The sequence below is a fragment of the Pelophylax lessonae genome (assembly GCF_965119305.1).
Source record: "Pelophylax lessonae genome assembly, chromosome: 2".
In the NCBI taxonomy this organism is placed as follows: domain Eukaryota; kingdom Metazoa; phylum Chordata; class Amphibia; order Anura; family Ranidae; genus Pelophylax; species Pelophylax lessonae.
Window position 1 is genome coordinate 611,643,640 of NC_138769.1, and position 26,276 is coordinate 611,669,915.

The window sequence follows — 26,276 nt, forward strand, 5'->3', positions numbered from 1 at the left end:
ACTATCTGGGTCTGACTCTGGACTCTGCTTTAGCCAGAGTGCTCCTTCCTCTGGACAAACGCCAGAATTTGCAGACTGCAATTTGTCTCCTGCTGTCCAGCAGATGGTCATCCCTCCGGACTTGCACGCAGGTGCTCGGCCTGGGGGTGTCTACCTTCGAGGCGGTTCCGTTTGCAAAGTTCTATAAAAGGTCCCTGCAAAGGGAAATTCTGGCCAAATGGGACAAGACTTTGCCGTTGCTGTACAATCAAATCCGGCTGAGTCGGAACGAGCAGTCCTGATATGGTGGCTTTGTTCTTTGGTACTTCGTCTGGACAAATCCTTCCTCCCCTTGTATTGCACAGTTGTTACCATGGATGCCAGCCTGTCCAGTTAGGAGGCGTACTCGGGCAAACCTTCTGCTCAGGGGATCTGGACACTGGAAGAGTCAAGACTACTGATCAATGTCTTGGAACTCCGGACCATTGAACAGATTGTCTTCAGGGATGCCCATTGCACATTAAATTGGATAATGCCATGGCTGTGCCTTATGTCAATCACTGGGGGGGGGGGGGGGAACAAGTGCCCTAGGCGGCTCTGGAGGTAGACACTATTCTAAGGTGGGCAGAACTGTTAGTTCCAGCCCTCCTCTGCGGTACACATTCTCAGGGGGGAAAATTGGCAGGCGAATTGCCTCAGTCAGCAGGCGCTGAACCAAGGGGAGTGGTTCCTTCAACTGGAGGGGTTTCATTAGTTGTCTCTGGTGGGGCATCCCCGAGGTGGATTTGTTGGTGTCTTGGCTCAACAGGTGCAGAGGTTTGTGGCTCATTCACGGGATCCTCTGGTGGACCCCACTGACTTGCTGCTTGCCCCGTAGGGTCAGTATCATATGATTATGCCTTCCCTCCTCTCAGGCTTCTGGCAAGACTTCTATGCAAGATTGAGGCAGAAGGGATTCCGGTCATCTTGGTGGCTCTGGACTGGCCTCACCGGGCTTGGTACGCCGATCTGGTGCGGCTGGTCGCTGACATTCCTTGGAAACTTCCTCTCGGAAGATCTGCTGTCCCACTCTTCCATCCTGCTTTAGTCATTGGCTTTGACGGCTTGGCTGTTAAACGCCAGGTGCTGAAGGATAGCGTTAGATCTGAGTCGGTGATTCCTACGCTGTTAAAAGGTAGGAAATCTACTTCCACGTATGATGGTAGATCTTCCTAGAAGACTTGCATTGCAAGTTGAGTCTCTTGAGGTTCATCCTTGCTCCTTCTTGGTGGCGCAGGTCTTACCTTCCTTTATCGGGGGGTTGAACAGAAATTGGCCTCGAGTACCATGAAGGGCCAGGTGTCGGCTTTGACGGTCGTCTTCCAACGACCCTTAGCCACACACTCCCTTGTGCGTACCTTTCTTCAGGGTGTCAACATTTGGTTCCTCCAATGCAGTCTCCGTTGCCACCTTGGGACCTCAATTTGTTGCTTTCGGTCCTCCAGAAGCCTCCCTTTGAGCATCTTCGGGAGATTCCCTTGCTTACTCAGGTGGCTTTTTTGGTGGCAGGGTGTTGGGAACTGGTGGGGTTATCCTGTTGTCCACCTTACCTAGTGATTCAGAGATGAGGTGGTTCTTCGCTCCGGTCGTCCCTCCCAAAAGTTGTCCCTGATTTTAATTTGCATGATATTGTGTTGCCTTCCCTGTGTCCCAGCCCTAAAAATCCTAAGGGAATTGCCTTTCATGCCTTGGATGTGGTCTGGGCATTTGGGGTGTACCTGGCAGCTAGTCTTTCAGGAAGTACTCCCTATTTGTGCGCACGGATGGGCCTTAGAAAGGGTTGTCCACTTCCTCTGCGACAGTTTCCAGATCAGATAGTGATTCAGGCCTTTTCCATCAAGTCAGGATCCTTCTTTCCTTGTTAAAGCGCACTCTATTTGGGCGCTTAGTGCCTCCTGGGCCTTCCATCAGGCGTCGGTGATGAAGGTTTGCAAGACGGCCACCTGGTCGTCTGCACACTTTCACAAAGTTTTATAAAGTGGATGTGTTGACATCTGCAGATGCTTCGTTTGGTTGCAAGGTTTTGCAGGCTGCTGTTGAGAGGACCTGATCCTCTTTGAGGGTGTATTGTTTCAGGCGGGCTCCAGTTGTGTTGGTTGAGCTCCTGTTACCTGGTTGGCTGTTTAGCCTTGGGAATTTTTGTGCTGTTCCCACCCTTATGTTTAACACTGCTTTTGAACGTCCCATTGGTTAAGATCAAGAGCTGTGTTCGTCAATGAACGACAGAAAATGGGATTTTTGACTTACCGTAAAATCTTTCATTTGACGGGGGAAATTAAGCATAAAATTAGAACATTCGCGAAGGAAAAATGAGGAAGAGATAGTAAGCTGGAAAAAGGATGGATAAAGTCAGCAAAGTTCATACAGAGCCAAAAAAAAATGAAGATATAGGCAATACAGAAAGTTAAAAAGCATGGAAGAAAATTCCGTAAACAGTGTAATCTTTTGCTCAGCTAACATTTTTAGTAGCAAAGAATTTTGGAAGACTATCCAGTATAGAATTGTTGCAAAATTATCACTAAAGTGCCAGTCCACACTATAGCGATGTCAGACATTGCATGTGATTTGTTCCGCACTGCTATGCAAATCATATACCATGTCTGTGTGATGCAAATTCAGTTTTACAGATTGTATGGCTGAACTCTCATCGTGTTCGCGCCAACCAAAGTCGTGCAGGACCCTTTTTTTTTTTCCCCACTAGAATCTGATTGCATGGATGTTCACACCTATGAGATCCAATTCCTGTCTGAATTGACAGTTCACACTGCAATATGCGAACTAATTTGGGGTGTCATTAACTTTGTATTGATCCTAGCAGTTTGCATATGTGCAGTGTGGTACTAAGGGTCCCAAATGATGCAAAGGCAAAGCAACAAACGAAAACATCTAAAAAGTTTAGAATCATGGTTTTCATTGCAATATCTACTGAGCTGATGCGCAGGAGTAGACAGTGCATACATTTTTGAGTTTTTTTTTTTTTTCTGTAAATCAATTCTCGAAATATAGTTGCAAAGATTTCAAGAAAAACTGTTTAATGTGATGACTTAAGAACAACAACAACAACAACAAATGGATTACGTTTTCTAATTTTGGTGCTCCACTTTGGTTTTCCATTTTCACCTAGAAACATTTGTGGTTAGAATGTGGTGGTTGTGGGCAAAATAAACTATGACCATTTACTAATCTTCCGGTCCTTTTTGTTTTCAGGAAGTCATGGTGGCTGGTGGGATGGAGAGCATGTCTAATGTTCCTTACTGCATGAGCAGAGGAGCAACGCCATATGGAGGAGTGAAATTAGAAGACTTGATAGTGAAAGATGGCCTGACTGATGTCTACAATAAATTCCACATGGTATGCTGCAATATTAGATGTATTTATACAGGAATGATTCTCTAAAGCAGTTTGCTAATAAAGGCCAAAAGTTAAAAATTGACTTTAGTCCTCTTAGGCCAATGGGAGCCTTTCCCTAGCAAAAATCTGGTCCTCTGCACAGCAAGCCGATGGAATTGAGGAAGCATCTACAGGGACTTCTGGCACCAATTGCTGAAAGGCTGAGCCGTGTCAGTCCAGGCACCTGGGGGATCCGGACTTCCATTGTCGCAATGAAGCAGTGCCTGAACCAACTTCTGTGACGTCCGGAGAGTGCGGACCTCAGCCTGCTCTCTGCTGAAACGGGTCACAGGCGTGCAGAATGAACTCCTGCGATCCATAGATGTACAGCCAAATTGACTTTTGGCTGTACATCTCCTTTTTAATGTCAATTTTAACTACAAATGGCTAAATATATAGGGGTACAGTTATAGCCAAGTAAAAATATAAAATAAAGGGAAAGTAATGATGCTGTCAGATGTTGCTTACTGAACCACTAGGAAAAAATCCTAGTGGTTCAGTAGGAAAAAGTAGACGCTCTCCTTCCTTTTTACACTTTTTTTTTTTTTTTAATCTTGAACCAGTCATAACTGTATTCATGCAAGAATCTGAACATTGTTTTTTAAAAAAAAATTTCTTAACCACTTGCCGATCAGCCGCCGCACTTTTACTGTGGCAGGTTGGCTCTATTGCGTGAAACGACGTACCTATATGTAGTTTCCTGTAATAGCCAGGAAGGGAGAGTCAATCAGCGGGTCCAGCGAATGCAATGTCTCTCTCTCCATAGAGACAGCACAGTGATCTGTCTATGCAAACAAGGGACACAGGGGTCCTGTTTTCCAGATATTTAGGAACACAGATCTCTATGTTCATCTAGTAAGTACAACCCCCACAGAGTTGGAAAGCATCCCCTAGGGACACGCTTAACCTTTTGATCGTCTCTAGTGTTAACCCCTTCTCTGTCAGTGTCATTAGTACAGTAACATTGCATATTTACTAGTAAAAAAATGACCTAAATCTGTCCCCCCCTAGTTTGTAAATGCTAGATCTTTTGCGGAAACCAATCAATATACACTTACTGGGATTTTGTTTTTAACAAAAATGTGGCAGGATACATATTGGCCAAAATTGAGAGAACTTTGATTTTAATTTTTTATTGGCTGTGTTTTATAGCAGAAAGTAAAAACATATAATATCAGAATTGTCCGTCTTTTCTTTGTAACGCAAAAAAAGGTAGAGGCGACCAAATACCACCAAAAGAAAGCTCTATTTGTGGGGAAAGAAATACATTAATTTTATTTGGGTACAGCGTCGCACGACTGCACAATTGTCAGTTAAAATAATGCAGTGCCATATCGCAAAAAATGGCTGGTCATTAAGGGGGTAAAACTTCAGAAGTGGTTAAGGGTGGGATTATACCTTCAACGCCTATTAAAATTAGGGAAAAAAAACTGTAAAGACAAAGGCATAATGAGCTAGTGTGCATTGCATACTAGCTCATTATGAAATGCTTACCTTAAAACGAAGCCCCCGCAGTGCCGCCCGCTCAGTGACAGGGCGGCCGACATTTCCAGCCGCCCTGCTTCCTTGTTCGCATCCTCTGGCCATCTGATTTGGCCAGAGGCGCGATTACATCACTCCCGCGCACGGCACTGGGCTCTGAAGGAACGGCACGGGTGGCCGTTCAGAGCGCATGCGCAAATGACGTCATCGGCTGCATGCACTGTAAATATCTCCTGAACGGTGCATCTATAGGTAAGCCTTAATATAGGCTTACCTATAGGTAAAAGTAAAGTGGGTTTACAACCACTTAAAAATGTAAACGTTCCCAACCATGGAATTGAATCATGATTTATAATGCTCCTTAAAATAAAGTTCTCCTAATAAGGCTCTAAGACCCTTGGCATACTTTTACAATATATAGTCATCCTGAAATGGATGTTGTGAGGTTTATAAAAGAAATGCCAGCATCTTTTTAAGAGCAGTCTTCATGGCCTGGAATCAAAGGTCTCAGGTTCCACTCACTGATCCCAGTGGATAGATGGGAGTGGTAAGAAGCGCAGTATGTGGCTCCTCTGCTGCTTGTTTATACTCTGTTAGACTTGTGATGTTAGACACAGGATCCCTCCATGGCCTAAAAAAGAAAAATAGTAAGTGGTAGGTTACAGATTGTGCTACAAAGTAGACTAGTGATACAAACTGGGTAATGTAGGTCTGATAACCAACACACTTCTATATACCAACCTGTAGAGGCTCTTGAACTTTGGAGAAACTACATATTTTCTCCAGTAAATCACTAGCATTGGATACAGTTGGAAGTCTGCAGCCTGTGTGACAGATCTAATTATTATACTCAAAGCATCTGTGTATGTGGCCATGTGTTATTTCAGGGAAATTGTGCGGAAAACACAGCCAAGAAGTTCAATATCGGAAGGGAAGACCAAGACCACTATGCCATCAGTTCTTACACCAGAAGCAAAGCAGCCTGGGACTCTGGGCTGTTGGCCAGAGAGATCACTCCTGTTACTATTCCACAAAAAGGTAATTTATATAGAATTCTTTGTCTGCAGAATTGGCAATGAAGGCATATTTCATTGGGTTTTGGATGGACACTAATTTAAAAAAAAGTGACTTTAAAGGTCTGTTATGGGACACACTATGGGGGTCCCCTCCCATACCTCCTTTTCCTCTTTCTCCCTCCCTTCTCTCTCCTTGCCCCCCCCCCCCCCTCTCCCTTATTCCCTTACTCATCCCCTTTCACCCCCCCTCTTCCCTCTTCTATTTCCTCCTCTCCTCCTCTCTTCCACTTCTTCTCTTCCTGGGGCTATGTTGTGGATGCTGGTTTCACAATGTTATTGGTCATGAACTTGGTCTTGGTTGCATGATCTATTTTTCTCGGGTTACTACTGCTGTTCCTGTAATTTCAGCCGAAACGTTGTTTTATATGCCTATTGACTATCCATCATTTTTGCTGAGTTTTGGAGGGCCGGGGAGCGGTCACCTTCATCTTCCCATGGTGACGTTCCTCACATAGTGTGTACCTGGAGGTCCCATCTGTTCTACCCAGTTTCTGGGTGTGGGGGGATCGGACTTCCGGGTTACTAGAGACTTCGTCTCTCCTGTGGCTCTGGCACATTAGTGTATTCTTTTAGCACGCTTGATGTGCGTCTCCCTCTTCTCCCCAACCCCCCCCCCCTTTTTTTTTTTTTTTGTCCTCCCAACTTTTGGGGCGGAGATGGCCCCCCCCCTCCCGTGTCGATCCGATTGGTCTCACTCAATGTTGAGGGGCTTAATACCCCTGAGAAGCGCAATATTGTTCGGTCTGATCTTCATCGCCTCCGCGCACATATCGGTTTTCTACAGCAGGCCCATTTCCCAACAGATAAGATCCCTAAACTGGGAAATGGAAGGTTTCCTACCGTATATCATGGCTATTCTTATCATTCCAGATCTAAGGGGGTAAGCATACTGATCAGTAATCGCTCTCCGTGGGAGTCTTGGCGTGATAATACTGTCGTGTTCTGTTTGTGAAGGGGCATCTAGGTGCATTACAGGTTACCATGGCAAACCTCTACATACCCAACTCAAACCAAGTGGTGTTCCTGGAGTCATTACTCACGAAACTGGCTGATTTTGCCGAGGGGCAGATCCTCCTTGGAGGTGATTTTAATCTGGTCTTTGATAGTGGACACATCTCAGGGTTCTTCCCATCTTTCTTTCTTATGCTGCTCTGAAACGACTCAAGGAAATGTTCCAGGCCTTTCGTCTAGTAGATCCATGGCAAATCCTTAACCCAGAGACAAGGGACTACACCTTTTACTCCCCCCCCCCCCCCCCCCCCCCCACACACATGACTCCTATACTCGCATAGATCTCTTCTTGATCCCGCAATCCCTACTACCTCAAGTTGTCTCCGCATCTATTGGTTCCATCACGATTTCCGATCATGCCCCGGTGATACTCGATCTGGAATTGAGATCCCCAGAGCTGAAGCAATGGCAGTGGTGGCTTAATGATGGCCTCCCAAGACCCTAATATCCTCGGAACTCCGATCGGAGTTGCAACAACTTTTTAGCTTCCAACGCTATCCCGGACAGCCCACCCCTGATGATCTGGGAAGCACACAAGTTGCATGCGAGGAATTCTGATTAAGATTGGCTCCCGGCGGAAGAGAGGCTTTGCCAAATGCACGATCTTCACCGTATCGGAGCCTTGGAGGCCGTTCAAAAACCATCTCAAGCACAGGCTGTCCTTCAGGAACTTACCGTCCTTCGAGAACAGCTCCGTTCATTGGTCCTTTTTTAAGGTGAAAGCTGCTTTCTGCCTCGGGCCTTCAATCTCTTCCTGTAGAAGACTTGAAAGGTCAGATGAACCGCTTCCGCCCATAGAGTTCTCTAGGGCATTGACGGCGAAGGGGGGCAGGGCTCCGGGCCCTGATGGGTATTCCCTTCTAAATGCTTTGAAGATATTCTCTCCCCGCACTTCCCCCTCCGCATATGATGCGGCAGGGGAAGGAGCGGACCTCCCTGTAGATTCGCTCCGAGCACACATTACGGTTATGGAAAAGGAGGGGAAGGGCCCTCTCTCCTGTATGAGTTAGACTTATCTCGCTCCTGAATATCAACTTAAAGCTTTTCACTAAGATTTTGGCCTCTAGGTTTGCCCGTATGCTCCCGCAGTTAGTACATGACCAGGTGGGATTTGTGGCGTTGCGGGAGGCCCGAGACAACACCACTAAGGCGATAAATCTTGTCCATCTTGCGTGCACCCGACAAACTCCGATGTTGGTTCTCTCGACGGACGCCGAAAAGGCGTTTTGATCGGGTGAACTGGGACTTTCTCAATGAGACGCTGGAACATATTCGTTTTCGGAGTCGTCTGATGTCCTGGATTCGGGCTATTTACCCCCCCCCCTGATTTTTGTCTTGACGTTGGAGCCCTTTTTGCAACCAGTGCGGGCCACTGTAGCTGTCGCTGGATTATCAGTATCTGTGTGAAAGTCGCCAAAGGTGGCAGCGTACGTGGATGATCTCCTTTTCTTCCTCCCTAACCCTCTCGCCTCTCTTCCCAATCTTATGAAAGAATTTCGAATATATGAATCCCTCTCGTTTTATAAAATCAACCAACAGAAATCGGAGGCACTTGCAGTCGTAATGCCATCTGCTCTAGCGGCTCTACTTGGAGACAATTTCCCTTTTTTTAAATGGAGCGTATTCGATATCTGGGGATATCTCTCCCGAATTGCCCAGATAAGATCTTTGACTAAAACTACTCTCCTCTACTAGTCTGACTTAAAAAGGATCTGGAGGGTTGGCGGAGTGGTTTATTCTCCTGGTTTGGGCGTTGCAATATTATAAAAATGAATGTGATGCCTCACCTTTATGTGCTACATGCACTACCTTTCCGACTACCAGGTAGACCGATTTTATTGTTCTTTGCATACAAAACCTCGTCCTGCTCTAAATACCAGGAAGCTGGTTATAAGTGCCTATCCCGATGGCACTACACCCTGACTAAACTACACAAGATGTTCGCTGCCTGCTCCGACGTATGTTGGAGATGCGCAGAGGAAGTTGGATCCTTCTCTATATCTTCTGGTCCTGCAGCCGATTACAGTCTTTCTGGACGTCGGTGCTTCACATTACTCAAAAATTTACGGCTCACACCCGGCCCTTTTCCTCCTCAATCATCACGACTTTCCGAGAGCGTCTTACCGGAAACCAATCCTACCGCTTCTGCTTACAGCTGCCAAGAGCTGCATCCCCCTTCTCTGGAAACAGGCCCAGCCCCCTACGGTAGCTATGTGGCTACGCAAAGTGGCTTACCTTAATGAGATGGAGGACATCGTATCGGCCGAGCGCGGCTCTAGAGACAAATTTCTCAAACGCTGGTATTACTGGCATTACTGGCATGAATTTACGTTCTCTGCGGAGTACAAGGATTTAATTGCTTAACGCGGATGGGACATGGGGGTCGGCCACCCCCCCTACCACCTTCCTTCCCACCCCTATGTCCTGTTCTTCTTTCTTATCGTTACTTTTTCTTCCCAACCTCTTTCTTTTCGAATCCCCTAGGACTAGATCTCCTTTCCCGCTTTTTCTCTTTAGAAAATAAGCCCGTCTGATGGGCACGAAACTTGCTTCCCCCTCCCGGGGGCATACGTGTAGATGACTTCCTCTATAGATGCTACTGTGGTTGCTAGCACTCTGGATATTTCTTCCAAGTTCCCGTTTGCCGGCCATATGATGGATGCCGGTGGGGACGTGGAGTTCTCCAAAGTTGTCTTGCTATTCTATCATTATTTTACCACTCACTTTGCTTATTACCACGGTGGCTCTAGCGAAGTACACTCATTCGCTTCATGTTTTCTAAGACGTACCATCTCTGTTTAATGAGTACTTATGTCCAGTTTAATGAGGTTTCTGTATGACGGGCTTACATTTTCCCTCCATGTCTTATCCGTTTTCACGTTGTATACATATGTATATTTTAATGGGTACAGTTTTTCCTGTTGCATTTCCTTTTTGTTCTACTGTATGCCTTCATGTTTACATAAATAAAATAATTTTATATATTAAAAAAAAAAAATGGTATTGGAAAGTAAAAAGTTTGCATGTGAAATTCTCTACATGTCGTAATCTAGGGTCTTCTCCTTTGTCTATTTCACAATTTTGCAGACCACAAATTGTGGCAAGTATAAAAATCTCATATTATGGGGAAAAGGCAGATACCGGATTGTAGGCTGTGTACAGAAGATTAGACATGGATTTACATTTCTTCTGTAAAAGCTGCACCTTCCCTACCCAACAAATTCATTTAGACCGGTGTCCTTAGAAAGGGAAGACTGTTGAGCTAAGTTTGGTAGCTACTTGCCAACAATGCTGCTAGGGCTACATGATGGGATTAATTTTCAGGCAGTCTCCGATTCCAAACCTCCAACTTTAAATGACTCCTATTTACAATCTGAGGGAGACAACAGAAGGTGAGAAGCATTCTATCTAGGAAGGGAAATTTAGGGGTGAGATCATGGTGGAAAAGTGTCTCCACTGAAGATTTATCGCCAATACTGGTTTCCATGGCAGCCCAAAATTTGCGAAATTTATTTGTCATAGGGACAGAAATTGAGGTGAAATCTTCTGAACAGCATAGACGGCAAAACAAATGCCAGAGGGGTGTTAACCCTTCCCTATGCTATCCAAAACATATATTTTTTTGCCTGTAAATTAAAAAATGTACCTGTTCCAACTTGCATACAAATTCAACTTAAGATAGTTCTGTTCTTTGTAACCCGGGGACTGTCTGTATATCCAAAGCCAAAACTTTGAGCTGTGCTTTGTTAGAAGGGCTTTACCAAGTAGGAGTAAATCACCTCTTGGGCAGCCTTGACCCTAACACAGGCATGGCCATTGGAAGATCATATATAGCCACCTGTTCCAGTGACAAATACAATTTCTCTATCGTTCATTGACAGACGCAGTCTCTGATCTTCCTATCAGTAGGGTTATACTACCCCCCCCTACAGGCGTAGAACACTAGACAGTAAAAGTTCTGGCTACGCCTATGGGCAGTCCCAGGGAGTATACTCTCTCCCTGCTATAGGATGTCAATCTGCCTAGTCAGGAGTAAGAACCTAGTTCTTTGCTGGGATCTCTGGTCCTGGCAAGTGTTTCGTGTGTTTTTTTTTTTCCCCCTGTGAGATCTACAAGCAACTAAGCTGGATATATAGATCCAGTGATACCCCAGACCCCCAGCTCCGCGCTAGGTCGGCTGCGACCTAGTCCCGCCAGACGGGGACTGGCCCCGCAACTTAAAGCGGTTGTAAACCCAAAGTTCAAAAAAAAAAAAAACCTGCAAGACAAAGGCATAATGAGCTAGTATGCATCGCATACTAGCTTATTGTGTATTACTTACCTTAGAGCGAAGCCCCGACACGGACCCCCGGACATCGCTGCGGGCGCTGCCATGATCCCTCGCCGTCTCTTCCGGGTTCGGCGGCTCCGGCGCGGTGATTGGCTGGCAGAGACGGCTCCGGCGCGATGATTGGCCGGAGCCGCGATGACGTGCGCGGGAGTGATTTTTCCGGCAAGCTCCCGGCAAATAGATTGAAGGTCCCCCCGGACCTTCAGAGCGCATGCGCCGCTCGCGCAAGCGGCTGCATGCACTGTAAATATCTCCTAAACCATGCCGGTTTAGGAGATATTATTTGTACCTACAGGTAAGCCTTATTATAGGCTTACCTGTAGGTAAAAGTGTAAAAAAGCGGGATACTACCGCTTTAAACGTCTCGCCAGGTCGCATACCACCAGGTCTAGGCCCGAGTTGCAGCATTCCTATTGGCTGACAGCCGCCCCACTTCGGCGGAGCGGGGTTCTGTCGGGAGATGGTGCCCATCTGTTCCTGGTATGGTGAATAAATGTCCCCCCCCTCCCCTGGCAGTTCCCCTCTGTCCTGTTGTGCATCTCCGCATCTACCGGTCCCCCTCACTACTAGGGCTATGGGATGTTTGTAATTACTCCCGGGGGCTGGAACTGAGCTTCAGGCTGACGATGGGGGGGGGGGGGGGGGGGGGCATTTTCTTGTAGCCCATGTGCTCTGCAAGATTCGGTGGCCATATTGGTACGACCGGCAGCCATTTTGCGGTGGATTTCTGTTTAGAATCACTGGCGGCCATGTTCTGGGAGTTCCTAGTGATTTTTTTTTTTTTTTTTTTTTTTTGTGGGGGAGCCCCTCCCTATACCCTAGTGCTAATACTCAGATCTTTCTCTGTGGATCGATCGCGGCAGATGTTCTGGGCCTCGTGGTGTGTCTCTGGATCTCAGCTATCCATAGATGCACTTTCGGCAGTCCTGGAATCCTTTGTGTCCTGGGTAGAGGTGGCCTTTAAAGGGCAAGGTGCTAAACGCCCTCAGTCTACCCCTGCCTTATCTGATGTGTCAGATTCTGAATCTGATTCAGCCACTGCAGATGCCGGTCTCCCTGCCGGGTCTACTACCTCGCGCCCTGTCTTCTCTGATGGGGAGAATGACATCTCTACCTAAAGGCGCTGGTGGAGGCACTGGTTGAATCTGTGCGTGAGACTCTAAAATGAAGGACTTGGCTGCGAATGAGGCACAGGTTACGTTTGGCACTCACAAGACATCCAGAGCAGCAAAGGTTTGGCCCTCAATATGTACTCCCTGGCGGGGTCTGCGCTAAGACCGGTGTTTACGGTTGCCCTTTTCTCGCAAACCTTGACTGAATGGGCTAAGTTGCTATGCCATGACCTGGAGGGAAAACCACTTTCCCCTGCCTTTGTGGAGCTGTTGAACCAGTTGGTGCAGGGGCTGCAATTTGTTTACAATGCCACACTGGATGCTGCTCCCATTTTTGGGCTGACTGTTGGTTTCGGCAGTGGTCCTCCGGCGTATAATTTGGCTAAAATGCTGGTCTGCAGAACACGTCTCCAAAAAAAGGCCTGGACTGAGCTGCCTTTTTCAAGGAGATCAATAAAACGAGGGTGAAAAATAAATGGAAGTTTTAGACTTACTACACCATAAAGCCTCCATCCTTTCTCTGCAAATTGCCTGGGTTTGGTTTTGGTACTGAGTGGACCACTGTGGTGATCTACTATACTGCCAATATTCAAGGGACCTCTGGTAAATGGGGCTGTGCATGTGGTGTCGGTGGTGGAGTGCACAAACCCACAAATGAGCAAGGTGTGTATGTGTATGTATGTGTGTGTATGTGTATGTGTGTGTATGTATATGTATATGGGTGTGTGTGTGTGTGTGTGTGTATATATATATATAGTGCGGTCTCCTCACCCTGGTTCTTCAAGCCTAGTTACTTTTAGACGGGCCGCTCAGTATTTGTACACAGATATTTTATATATTCACTTTTGTCTTATTTATTCATACGGCTATTCACTTGTGTGTATATATTGATTTTATTCCTTCAAGTACTGTTTTTTATATAATTTTTTCACTCAATCACTAATTTGTACCTGTGTACAGTTGCATTGGTGATGTATACACTTTTTTTTTTTTTTTTTTTTTTTCCAAGGAGATCGCCTGTTTTGGCCTACCCTGGACAACCTTATCAAAGGTCTCTCAGGGGGTCAGAGTACCTTTTCTCCCACAGGCTAACAAGGGTAAGGACTTGTGCCGCAGACGGGCCCCTCCTTTTCAGCACATATATTTTTTTTTTTTTTTGTCCCTCAGGGTCAGTTAATAGGGCAAAGTCCTTCAAGGCCCCCTCTGGTGCTTCCAAATCGAGTTTCTCCAGAACTGAGGACAAGGCCCCTTTGACCTGAAGGTGCACCCTCACCCGTAACTGGGGGTGGGGGGGACATCTTTGCCGGTTCCCAGATATGTGGCTATCCCGGATACAAGACAAATGGGTTCATGAGGTCATACGGTCCGGGTACAAGATCGAGTTTCGCTCCATTCCACCGGTAAGGTTCTTCCCTTCCAATGTGAGACTGTCCCCCGATCGCTTACAGGCTCTTTGGGGAGGTAAAGGACCTGGTACAACAGGGAGTAATAGTTCCGGTTCCCTCTTTGGAATCTTTTCAGGGCTTTTACTCAAACCTGCTTACGGTCCCCAGGAAGGAAGGCAAGATGTGTCCAATCCTGGACCTGAAGGCACTTAATTGCTTCGTGCGAGTTCAAAAATTCAAGATGGAATCCATTCTCACGGTGGTGGATTTCCTGGCCTCCATAGACATCAAAGGATGCCTACCTTCACATCCCAATATGTGTAGAACATCCAACGGTTTCTGCGCTTTGCCGTGGGAGAAGATCATTATCAGTTTGTGGCGTTGCCAGTTTGTCTCGCCTCTGCTCCTCGGGTCTTCACAAAGGTGTTGGCTCTGGTCCTGGTGCTGTTACTACAGCGGGGGATATTTGGTCCTGGAGGGCAGTTTCCTCTATGCTCCTGAATCTGTAAGATGAGTGGTGAGATTAGGAAGCGGGTACTACTGCGCATGACCAGGCATTCCACAGACTAAAAACCTGATACTGCACCTTCCATTGGTTTTGGAGGTATGGGAGTTTTGATTAAAGGCAAATATTTTTCAATGGATGCTGAACTTTGCAAAGAAATTTTGCTCCAAGCTTGGTAAATGGTGTGAAGTACTGCTGAATTCATCATTCAATCATCTAGAAGGTGTTTTTTTTTTTTTTTTTTTTTTTTTTTTTTTTTTTTTTTTCCCGTTTGCACCATATTCACTTAGGTTGCTCACTTTGCAAGGAAATCTATTTGCCTTTTAGTAAATATACAAGTTTGGTTTGCATGCATATGGTTTGTCACAAGAAAAGGAAACCATAGTGTCTCTGAAATGATGGTGGCTTCATTATTTTGCTGTTGCTATGTTAACGTTGGCTAAGATCTCAGTACAAAGACGTTAGATCTTTAACCCTTGGGGTGCTGGCAGCTTTCAGTTTTGCTTTGATATATCTAGTTAGGGATAATAAGTGAAGATCTCACATTGAGAAATTGTTTTTGGGTTCCAAATTCTTTCTATTCCATGCAAAACTAAAAACAAATGCTTTGTCTTTTGGTGCACATGAAAGTTTAACATTGTTTGCCAGACAAGATTTTTTTTTTTTTTTTTTGGGTTGTCTGAATTGCCACTAAATGGAGGCTGTTGCTGGATACATTCGTATAAATCATTCACCAGTCAGTCCAGCATCATAGTTGGACATGTGCCTCAATTTGTGGCTACATCAGACTAGCTTTAAAAAAGTTTAAATGTAAGGACATGTTCCGTGTCTAATGTAGATAAGGTAAACCTCCTCCTTGGCTGCACTGGTTAGATGTCAACTAGCCCTGTAGTACTATGAGATTTTTTTTTTTTTTTTTTACTTGAATGTGTTTTCATACAACAAAATGCTGGTGAACATCCCTTTAAGTACCATTGCATTTTAGTAGAATCACACTAATTGTACAAACTTTGTGTACTGGATGTCTTGCAGGGAAACCTGATCTTGTTGTACAAGAGGATGAAGAGTACAAAAAAGTAGACTTCAGCAAGTTTCCAAAGCTCAAAACTGTCTTCCAGAAAGACAATGGTGAGTAGATAATGACTAAAATTACTCCTTTGTTACAGAAGTGTGGTCCCAGAATGCCCAAGTAACCCTCTGATTTCTAACAGGACTACCTGGTTTTTACCTTGGTGTGGTTTGGGACAAAGCTCAGGTCACCCATAAATTTTTTTTTCTCTGTCGCTCATTGACAGACGTAGTCCTCGGTGATTCAACACCCTCGGGTTATGCTGCCCTCCACAGGAGTAGGACTAGACAGGAAAGAAAATACTCTGGCCACACCCTAGGGGCAGTCCCCGAGGGTATATCCTCTCTCTCTGCTACAGCAAATCAGTTTTTTTCTCTCTGCTACAGCAAATCAGTTTTTTTTCTGTCTAGTCAGGAGTAAGGACCTAGATACCTTGCTGGGATCTTCGGTCCTGGCAGGATTTTTTTCTTAGAAAGATTTTTTTTTTTTTTTTTTACACAGCTTTTTTTCTCCAGTGTTCCTGTGAGATCTTCAAGCAAGAAAGCTGAACTGGGCGACGGGCTGGATGTTGAGATCAGTGGTCACCCCAGTTCAGCCTGCGAGCGCGTGCAGGCCATAGCTCCGCGCTGGGTCGGCCGCGACATAGTTCCACTGGACGGGGACTGACCCTGCGAGTTAAACGTCTCGCTGAAACGCCAAAGACCATGAGTCACGGCGTCCGTATTGGTCGACAGCCCTCCCACCCCGGTGGAGAGGGGTACTGTCAGGAGTTGGCGCCCGCCTGGTTCCGGTATGGTGAGTAGTATGTTCCCCCCCTTTCCCCTGACGGGTCTTGTGGTGAACGCGGGCCCCTCTGTATGGTAAGGATGGTTCCCCTCTATCCTATAACATGGCACAGATTCTCCTATTGAGTGTGATTTTTGTGTACAAAAAGCCAGGAGGCTTGGTTTGGGAGCTGACAATCTAATTGCAAGTATGTTTAAATGATTGTAATCAGTGGCAGTACTAGAATCTTACTGTGATAGATATGGTATCCTACCTGTCAGAAGCCACAGGACATGTATACTGCTTTCCAGGTCATTCCTCCAGCAAAAGCATGCCTCCCGACGGCCACGCGGTCCGCCAGGGTCCGGTACCGCCGGCCACGCGGATCACCATGTAGAGAGAGGTTTATTGATGCCGAGATACTCTGCAGTCACGCCGCTATCCTGTAAAAGGCCGCCGCCATTGTTTGGTAGATCGCACGAGGCCGCCATTTTGGCGTAGCCTCGTGTCTCCAGCATGGGGGCGGCCATGTTTGAGGTGACTCAAACACCTCGTGGAGCTAGGGGAGGCGCCGGAAGGCGTACAGAGGGGCGGAGCCGCCTCCTTTCTTCCTGGGCAGCCAGCCAAGAGACTTCCTGTCCAGTGCTGAGACAAGTTGCAGTAAACTCTGAGCATCAAGTGGTGAGCCTAGGGGTCTATCTCTCGCTCTCTCGCTCGATAGGGGTCCCTAAGCAGGTAACATTGAGGGGCTTTGTGGCGCTGGGGGTCTGAAAAAAAAAGTTTATTTTTTTTTGGATTGATTGTTTTCCGGGTAGTAACTGGAATTATCATGGACCCTGCCACACAGGTAACCCCACCTGTTTCCCTCGAGGGGGCTGCGGGACCCGCCGGTGCACAAAGTATAGATGCATTTACAGCAGTTTTGGAGTCTTTGGTGGCTCGGGTGGAGACGGCCTGTCAGGAACGGGGGTCAAGAAAGCGACCCCCGCCTACCCCTATATCATCTGACACTTCAGACTCAGATTCTGAGATGGTCATTGCAGCTGCAGGTCCCTCTGCAAGGGCTGTTGTCTCAGGTAAAGTTCCTTCAGACAGTGAGGAGGACGTTCATGCTTCCGCCATAATTCGGGAAGAAGCATTGGTGGACGCACTAGTTGTGGCGGTTCGGGAAACCTAAAGACTTGAGGTTTTACCGGCAGAGGCAACTGAAACAGATTCCCTTTGGTACTAACAAACCCACCAAAACGGTGAAGGTTTTTCCTGTACCCAAGTGTTTTGGTAATAAAATTAAAGAAGAATGGGAGCATTCTAAACGTACCTTTACTATTTCCAAGCGTATTGCTAGACGCTATGCGTTTGAGGAATCCCTCATTAAGAAATGGACGGTACCACCAGTGGTGGATCCACCTATTTCCAGACTGAATAAAGCCACGGTTATTCCAGTGGAGGACACTTCGTCCTTTAAGGACCCGGTGGATCGGAAGGTAGAAGCGGAGTCTCGCACTTTTTTCCCTGATAGGGTCAGCCTTTAGACCAGTAATTGTCATTGGTCTAGTTTCTCAGACATTAACGTAATGGGCGAGATTGGTGCGCCAGGACCTGAAGGGGAAAGATATCCCCCAGGGAACATCTGAATTGATGGAACAGATCATACAAGGACTACAGTTCGTCTGTGACGCAGCCTTGGATGCTACCCCCCTATTAGGGCATGCATCGATGTCAGCGGTAATCCTCAGACGTGTGCTGTGGTTAAAATGCTGGTCAGCAGACCTAGGTTCCAAAAAGACCTTGGCGAATCTCCCCTTTCAGGGGAATCGCCTATTTGGGGCCACCGTAGATGAGATCATTAAGGATGCCACTGGGGGCAAGACCACTTTCTTGCCACAGGCTGCTAAAGCTAAAGGACCTCGTAACAAGCGGGGACCTTTCTTTACCGCCCATAAAGGGTTTGTGCGCCCGACTGCTGCAAGCGGGAAGGGCAAGGCTCCTCCAGGAGGGTTCAAGAAGGGCTGGTCGGACAAACAAAAGACCGACTCAGCCAAACCTGAAGCAAAGGATTACACAGCCTGAAGGTGCGCCCCCACCCGGCTTGAGGGTGGGGGGACGTTTTCACTGGTATTCAGGGCATTAGATCGAGCATCGACCACTGCTACCGGTGCGATTCTTCCCTTCCAACATTTAAGTACTACAGGGAGCGGTAGTTACCGTTCCCTGAACAGATCTTTTTCTTTACCTTTTCCAAAGATTAGTCTCAGTTCCCCACAAGAATCGGATCCGGTTGAACAGACAGACCAAGAAGCCTCTAGCCGGGTGACTTCGGTCCCTGAGATTCAACCAGGAGAGATCACCGTTCCTGATAGGAATCAGGTGTCTGATAAATGTGTGGGAACGGAGAACGATCAGACTTTGTCGGATGGTCGGGGCCAGATAGCTCTAGGGCCGCCTGGTTCAGATCCAGTCAGCGCCAGTGGTCCTAGAAATTCTAGGCTGGCCTCGTCAAGCTGATCTACCCGACTTGGACATGTGAGTCGCGGACGTTCCTTGGGAACTTGGTCTCAGGGAGTGTCTGCGGTCTCAAGGACCAATCTTCCAACGTGCTTTACAGTCGCTGGTTTTAATGGCCTGGCCATTGAGACCCAGGTACTGAAGGACAGAGGGTTGTCAGCTTCAGTTATTCCTACCCTTATTAAAGCAAGGAAAGCGACTTCCAGCAAGGTCTATTATCGCACATGGAAGACTTATATCGCGTGGTGCGAATCTTTAGGGATTCCTCCACGTACCTATTCGGTGACCTGAATATTGGCCTTTCTGCAAAAAGGGGTTGAGCAGAAACTAGCCTTGAGCACCATCAAGGGTCAAGTTTCAGCATTAGCAATCTTCTTTCAGAAGCCTTTAGCTACTAAGTCCTTGGTGCGGAATTTCATCCAGGGGGTGCGGCACCTGGCTCCACCAGTCCGCGCACCCTTACCGCCCTGGGATCTTAATTTTGGTTTTGTCGGTTCTACAGAAACCTCCCTTTGAAAACATCAGGGAGATTCCCTTGCTTACTTTATCCCAGAAGGTAGCCTTCTTGGTGGCTATCACGTCTGCACGCAGGGTGTCAGAACTGGCTGCATTATCATGCCAGTCCCCATACTTAGTGATTCATAGGGATAAGGTAGTGCTTCATCCTAAGCCATCCTTTCTTCCAAAGGTGGTTTCAGATTTTCATCTGAATGAAGATATTGTACTACCTTCCTTGTGTCCTCAGCCCAATCATCATCGGGAACATGCGTTGCATTCCTTGGATGTGGTTCGGGCAATCAGGGTATACCTGAAGGCGACGGAATCGTTCCGTAAGACTGATTCACTTTTTGTGATCCCGGATGGCCCCAGAAAGGGGTTGCCTGCATCTGCCGCGACTATCTCCAAATGGATCAGACAGACGGTGGTACAGGCTTATTCTATTAAGGGTCGGAATCCTCCGTTCCCTGTTAGGGCGCACTCTACTAGAGCGCTCAGTACTTCCTGGGCCTTCCGCCATCAGGCGTCAGTAGTCCAGGTATGTAAGGCGGCCACCTGGTCGTCGGTACATACCTTTTACAAAATTTTACAAGATTGATGTGATGGCATCGGCGGATGCCTCATTTGGCCGCAAGGTTTTGCAGGCCGCAATTTGAGGAGACCGGTGGTCTACCTCGAGGGTTTTTTTCTGTTGAAAAATTTCTGTTGAGTCTCATCACTGAGGATGAGCATTGTAAACTTCTAGTTGGGCCTTCTAGATTGGATTTGATTTCCATTTTCCCACCCCTCATTTGTGGTACTGCTTTGGGACGTCCCGAGGGTGTTGAATCACCGAGGACTACGTCTGTCAATGAGCGACAGAGAAAAACGGATTTTTGTAAAATCTTACCGTAAAATCCTTTTCTCTTAGCTCATTGACAGACTTAGTACCCGCCCCTCTGTTTTTGAGTTGGGTTGGGTTAAATTCTCTAAACACTGCTTTGTGACATAACTGATTTGCTGTAGCAGAGAGAGAGAGAGGATATACCCTCGGGGACTGCCCCTAGGGTGTGGCCAGAGTATTTTCTTTCCTGTCTAGTCCTACTCCTGTGGAGGGCAGCATAACCCGAGGGTGTTGAATCACCGAGGACTACGTCTGTCAATGAGCTAAGAGAAAAGGATTTTTTTTTTTTTTTTTGTACACCAATGTCCTGTTGTACTGGTGTGAAGTCCTGAGATTATATAGCTTTAAACGATGGCTCATACCAGAGTCCCTACACAAATAAGGTGGGTTTTGCAGTGCGGTTCTAGTCACAGAGCAAATATGTGGCAAGAGAAGTAGTACATAATGATTGTAAGCTCTAACTAGCAGGGCCCTCTGATTCCTACTGTATTAAAGTGTCTACCCTCAAGTTGTAAAGCGCTGCGTAAACTGTCAGCGCTATATAAATACTATGAGTCAAAAAGCAAAGGTACAGCACCACACAAGATGTTGATCCCAATATGCACATGTAAATTGGATGCTCAAAAAAACATGTTGGCTTATAGAGAAAATATAACAGGCCAGTCCTTAAATGAAGAGAGAATAGCCAAACAGAAGTCCTTATTGTGGGTGGATGAGAAGGAAAAATGGAGAAGATCCCACTCCCAGGGTATAATCCGGACCCAATGTTACTCCACCACAGTGCTCCACGCAGTTAAAGTGCTTACCAGAATATGTGGACCCTCAAATGAATGAGTGGTCAATCAGGCATGTGGTATGAATCACACGGGGTACGTAGTGTATGTAGCAACCATCCAGGGTCTCCAATTCACAAGTAGTACCCAAATGCCAGCTGTAATGACTTCCTCAAAGATCCCCACCAATCATCAGCAGACATACAGAAGAGATCAATTAATCCGATTTCTGTCAACAGGTTTGTTTCTGTAACTGTTTCTGTAAATTATATTTTTTATTATGCTACCCTGGGCAAGATCAAACCTATATCCTTATCCTGCTTTCCCCTCTTGTCTTGCTTTGTACTCTGCTTAGGCCAGTTGAGTGTACATAAGGAGTTGCCTCCTAGCCATAGAGTGGATCACAAGTGGGTGCGCATTACTTGGTCTCTTGGAAGACAACTTTCCTTGTGCATTTTTCTGGATTTGCCTTTTACTTTCCAGGTTCATATTAGGATGTCATACCATGGAGCCATAGGTTGGCAATTGATTTTTGATGAATGGGCTTTATGGGGGTACCTTACGTTAAATGTGTTGGGTTTTTTCCCTCTGTTACCAGGCACTGTGACAGCAGCTAACGCCAGCACGCTAAATGATGGGGCAGCAGCTTTAGTTCTCATGACATCAGAAGCAGCAAAAAGACTCAATGTCACACCTCTGGCACGAATTTTGGGTATGTATATAGTAGTCAGGTCTGTTTCATGAAAAAAACAAAGGCTGTTTGCACCAAGGCAGGGTTTCCTCTGACAAGCTTAATGACTGACTAAAGGCAAAATGTTTTTTTTTTGTTTTGGATCGAGCAGGGAAGGGATTAGAACTCTTGCCTTTTTTTTTTTTTTTTTTTTTTTTTTATTGCGGTTGGTGCCCATTTTTAAGAGGGATTTGCACTCTCTAGTTGCTCTGGTTAACATTTTTGAAAGTAGAATAGAATTCCAAATTTTGGGTTGCCCCCCAAAAAAGTAATACATTTGCAGGGGTTTCCTCTCACTTCTCACTTCTTCTGGTTTGGCTATGGACAGGAAGTGAGAGGAAATCTCCACAATGGGACACAGATGGCGAAAAATCTGATGGGGGTCACAACTCTCCCTTAAATTAAAGTTTTGCCTATAGTTGTACTTTTCCATGATTTTAAAACTGACCTCCGTTTTTTCAGAGTGCTCCTCCAGTGGTCTAGTAGGAATCGCAAAGAAACCAATATCTGTCTTTAACACTAGACCTGCTCCTTATAGTGGCATCAGTCTCAACCTCCCATAAAGTCTAGGTGGTACCCAGTAAAACCACCTGTTAAAATCAAGACTAAGTGACTACACCTAGATTTGCTTACACCTACTTTGTAGAGATCTAAGATAAACTGGAATACTTTAGCATATTTTTTCTGTTGGTTTTGGGTGCCATTATGTAGATTTGTATTTTTGGTGCAAACCTATAGCGATGGCAGTGTTACTAAGCTACCACTTTGCAATAGGGAAAAGCAATAAACACCATCCACAAACTTATGTCAGTTCCTCTGTTCTAATACCCAATGTGCTTGATATACAGTATCTCACAAAAGTGAGTACACCGCTCTCTCATTTTTGTAAATATCTTTTGAAGAAATTACACTTTGCTACAATGTAAGATACTGAGTGTACAGCTTGTATAACAGTATAAATTTGCTGTCCCCTCCAAAATAACTCAACACACAGCCATTAATGTCTAAACCGCTGGCAACGAAAGGGAGTACGCCCCAAAATGAAAATGTCCATTAGGCCCAAAATGTCAATATTTTGTGTAGCCACCATCATTTCCCAGCACTGCTGTAACCCTCTTGGGCATGGAGTTCACCAGATCTTCACAGGTTGCCACTGGAGTCCTCCATGACTACATCACAGAGCTGGTGGATGTTGGAGACCTTGCGCTCCTCCCCCCTTCCATTTGAGGATGCCCCACAGATGCTAAATGAGGTTTAGGTCTGGAGGTGTGTTTGGAGTCGCTAGGTTGGAATACGTAGTCCCTGAATGGAGGGGGATCATGCTCTGCTTCAGTATGTCACAGTACATGTTGGCATTCATGGTTCCCTCAATGAACTGTTGCTCCCCAGTGCCGGCAGCACTCATGCAGCCCCAGACCATGACACTCCCACCACCATGCCTGACTGTAGGCAAGACACACTTGTATTTGTACTCCTCACCTGGTTGCCGCCACACACGCTTGGCACCATCTGAACCAAATGTATCTTGGTCTCATCAGACCACAGGACATGGTTCCAGTAACCCATGTCCTTAGCTTGTCTTCAGCAAACTGTTTGTGGCTTTCTTGTGCATCAGCTTTAGAAGAGGCTTCCTTCACATGACACCGGGGAGGGAAAATGGCTTATTGGGCCCAATGTGGACATTTTCACTTAGGGGTGTGCTCACTTCTGTTGCCAGTGTTCTAGACATTAATGGCTGTGAGTTATTTTGAGGGGACAGCAAATTTACACTGATTTACTCACTAATTTACATTGTCGCAAAATGTAATTTCTTCAGTGTTGTCACATGAAAAGATATAATAAAAATGTTTACAAAAATTTATGGGGGGGGGGGGGGGGACTCCCTTTTGTGAGATAATGTAGCTTTATCGAAAAAGTTTAAACAGCTTTTATGCCTCCCAGATATTTCCTGCGTTTATATGTTCCTGCATTAATCCAGGGTTAGCTGCATTTAGATCCTGAAAGTGCATGATCCTATTTTCCAAACACAGCAAAACTGACCACATCTAAGCACAGCTAAATATACAGTGAATGGTATGTGAATGACACAAATTGCACTTTGAATCAAACGGAGTCGAACTGCCAGTGTGTCCAGGAGCAGCAGAGCTTTGGCAGAAAAATGCTTGTAAACATGTCCAAACACGTGTTGGCACTTGAGCGAAAATTCATTTCAATGGCCAGAATAAATAATTTTGACCAATTAAATAAAATGACGCCCAAGCGCTGAACACCTGTAAACGCCCCTAAATGCTTGTAAGATGCTTTTACAAGTGGCGGACGGTTATGCTTCCAAAACACTGCTGCCTGGAAGAAAGGCTTCTAGAAGAGTTTGCAAAATGTCCTGTGTGCATGTGGCCTAATGGTTCAAGAGCAGCATTGTTTGTTAAAGCTAAGGAGACTTGGATGTAGGTAAGTTATGTTAAACAACTTGAATCCTATTAATTTTTTTTATTTTTTTTCCCACAATCAAAAACAGCATTTGCAGACTCTGCAGTAGAACCAATCGACTTTCCAATTGCCCCTGCCTATGCAATTCCCAAGGTAGGAGATTATTTAGTCAAGAAAAATAATTTATATGAAATGCATATAAAAGGTGGTGGCATGGAGTTTGGATGTTCGTGTGCACATGGGTTAGATCCAGGCTCTTCGGATTCTGTACAAAATTATAAAATATAGGTTATTGCTAAAAAGTGGAAAAACGGTATGGAGCGGCACTATAGCTATTAAATGAGAAACCATGAAAAAACACGACTGTATGTATGTTACTCATGCTTCAAAAAATACAGGTGCATGTGAAAAAAGCCTGAGAAAAATATTAAAGTAAATTAGCAAAATCTACAGACGAATGTACACCATTCAACAGGTGTGTAATACAACAAAGTCCCATAAAATATATAAAGATATTTTATTATTTTATAGAATATCTATCTAACCGTGTCGAAATGCAATGTGCAATAGTGATAAATGACCACAAGTCCATTAATCGGTGAATGCTGTGATTCAGTATTGATATAGTTGATCTATCCCAACAACCGACACAAATGAGTATGGCAAAAATGGGACTGGGGGGTCCCAGGATGATGCAGCGTAAAATTTGCAAACTTCCGGTCTATGGCCAAGACTGGAATTGATCTAAACCAGCTCCTCCCCACGCGTTGCGTCGATCACGTGACTTTCTCAAGGGCCTGAGGCTGGGTGATCGTCGCTGGGATAAATAGGCAAGCGGTTGCTATAGGAACCACGTGGCAAGTTCCACAATAGACATAACATTGGTGGCCATAAAGGGAGGGAGTGGGCTGTCATTTACCATGGTGTATACGGTCACATGTGTGACTCTATAGTCACATGGGCTGCTCAGATGTGATGAGGAGAAAATGCTCAGGGTAGAAATACACCGAAACTTGAGCATTTGTATTAGCTGCTAACACTGCTCTGCAAGGTCCCCAACTGCAGTGGTAACATGGACAAGGAGAACAGCAGGGTCAACCAGGTTTCTCTTACGTCCTCCGACAGTCGCCGCCTCTTCATATTCGTCACATATGGGGTATTAGACTTTGCTCCGAAGGAGTAGCTAGGCAACAGAATATGTTAACAATAAAGCTTTAACATATCCCACCCTCAAGGGGTGGTCCCCTCAGTCAATACCCTCCTACTTCCTGCAACCATATCTCAGTTTTAATGTCTAGCTTGTCAGGAGTGGCTGGCTCTCTCTGTGCTGGGACTTTCTGTCCCAGACTCTTTCTTCTTTTTAATATTTTGTTTGAGTTTTCTCTCTGTCTTTACTTAGCTGTTATTTTTGTCAGCATTAGTTAGTTCTTCGGACGAAGAGGATCATGCGGACTGGGTCTCGGGCTGATCCTCCTGGTCGCAGGTCGTGGGTCAGTGGCTTCCCAGTCTGCCATCGAGCGTTCAGCCAGGTAACGCTCCTGGCACAGTGAACGACCCATCCCTGTTCGGTGCAGGGATGATTGGTGAGGTGGCTACCTCACCGGACGCTGTGCGGTTTCTTAACCTCCATTGTGTGCGTCTTGAATTGCGACTCTCCCTGCCTCATGTGCAGCGGCTTGTTCGCCTGTGCGGGTTCCCCACGCCATGTGAGGCAAGTGTATTTATGTGGGGACCTGTCTGTCTGGGGGGGGTCTCAGTCTGGGACTGTGTAACCTGCCTTTAATCACACTGCTTGTCTCCCTATCTCTCGGCTGCATGCTGTGGGCTGCAAGGGGGGGGGGGGAGCTGTATGACACTGTGTGTGTCAGGCTGGGCAGTGTGAGAAGCTGTGTGCTGTGGGGCATGTTTTTTCTTGGCATGTTTGGGCATATACAGCGATCGCTGCGGCGATCTAACCTGTATCCTTATATTGGGATGTAATGTGTGTGTTTTTATGCACTGTGGAGCGGCGTTTTCGGCGCCAAACGACGCCATTTTACCGGCGCCCGCTCCGGCCGCATGGTTTACATGCACGGCGGCCATTTTCTTGTAGCCTCCATAGGCTTACATAGAGCGCCCTGGCAGCATCACTTCCTCTTTCCAGGAACACCGATCGAGGCAGCAGCAGCAGCGGGGTCTCCTCAGGTTTTATCCTTCTGTTCTTGCTATCCGTTGCCTGTATTCAGTTTGTATATTCCCTGTGGGGGTCTCATTGTGCCTGAGTGTGGTGCGGTGGGCTGCGCTTGCCGCGCTTGCTAAAAGGGGGCAGTTAACCCTT

At 46.2% G+C, this 26,276-nt stretch overlaps 1 protein-coding gene across 1 annotated transcript in view; it reads left to right on the forward strand.

Moving 5' to 3' along the window:
- The window catches only part of ACAT1 (acetyl-CoA acetyltransferase 1), a 76,873-nt gene that overhangs the window by 24,266 nt on the left and 26,331 nt on the right, over positions 1-26,276 (forward strand). Inside the window, exons 6-10 of the mRNA XM_082247380.1 lie at positions 3,226-3,369; positions 5,778-5,928; positions 15,342-15,437; positions 21,401-21,514; positions 24,048-24,112. Of these exons, the coding sequence (XP_082103506.1) occupies positions 3,226-3,369; positions 5,778-5,928; positions 15,342-15,437; positions 21,401-21,514; positions 24,048-24,112 (570 nt within the window). The remainder of the gene's footprint in view (positions 1-3,225; positions 3,370-5,777; positions 5,929-15,341; positions 15,438-21,400; positions 21,515-24,047; positions 24,113-26,276) is intronic.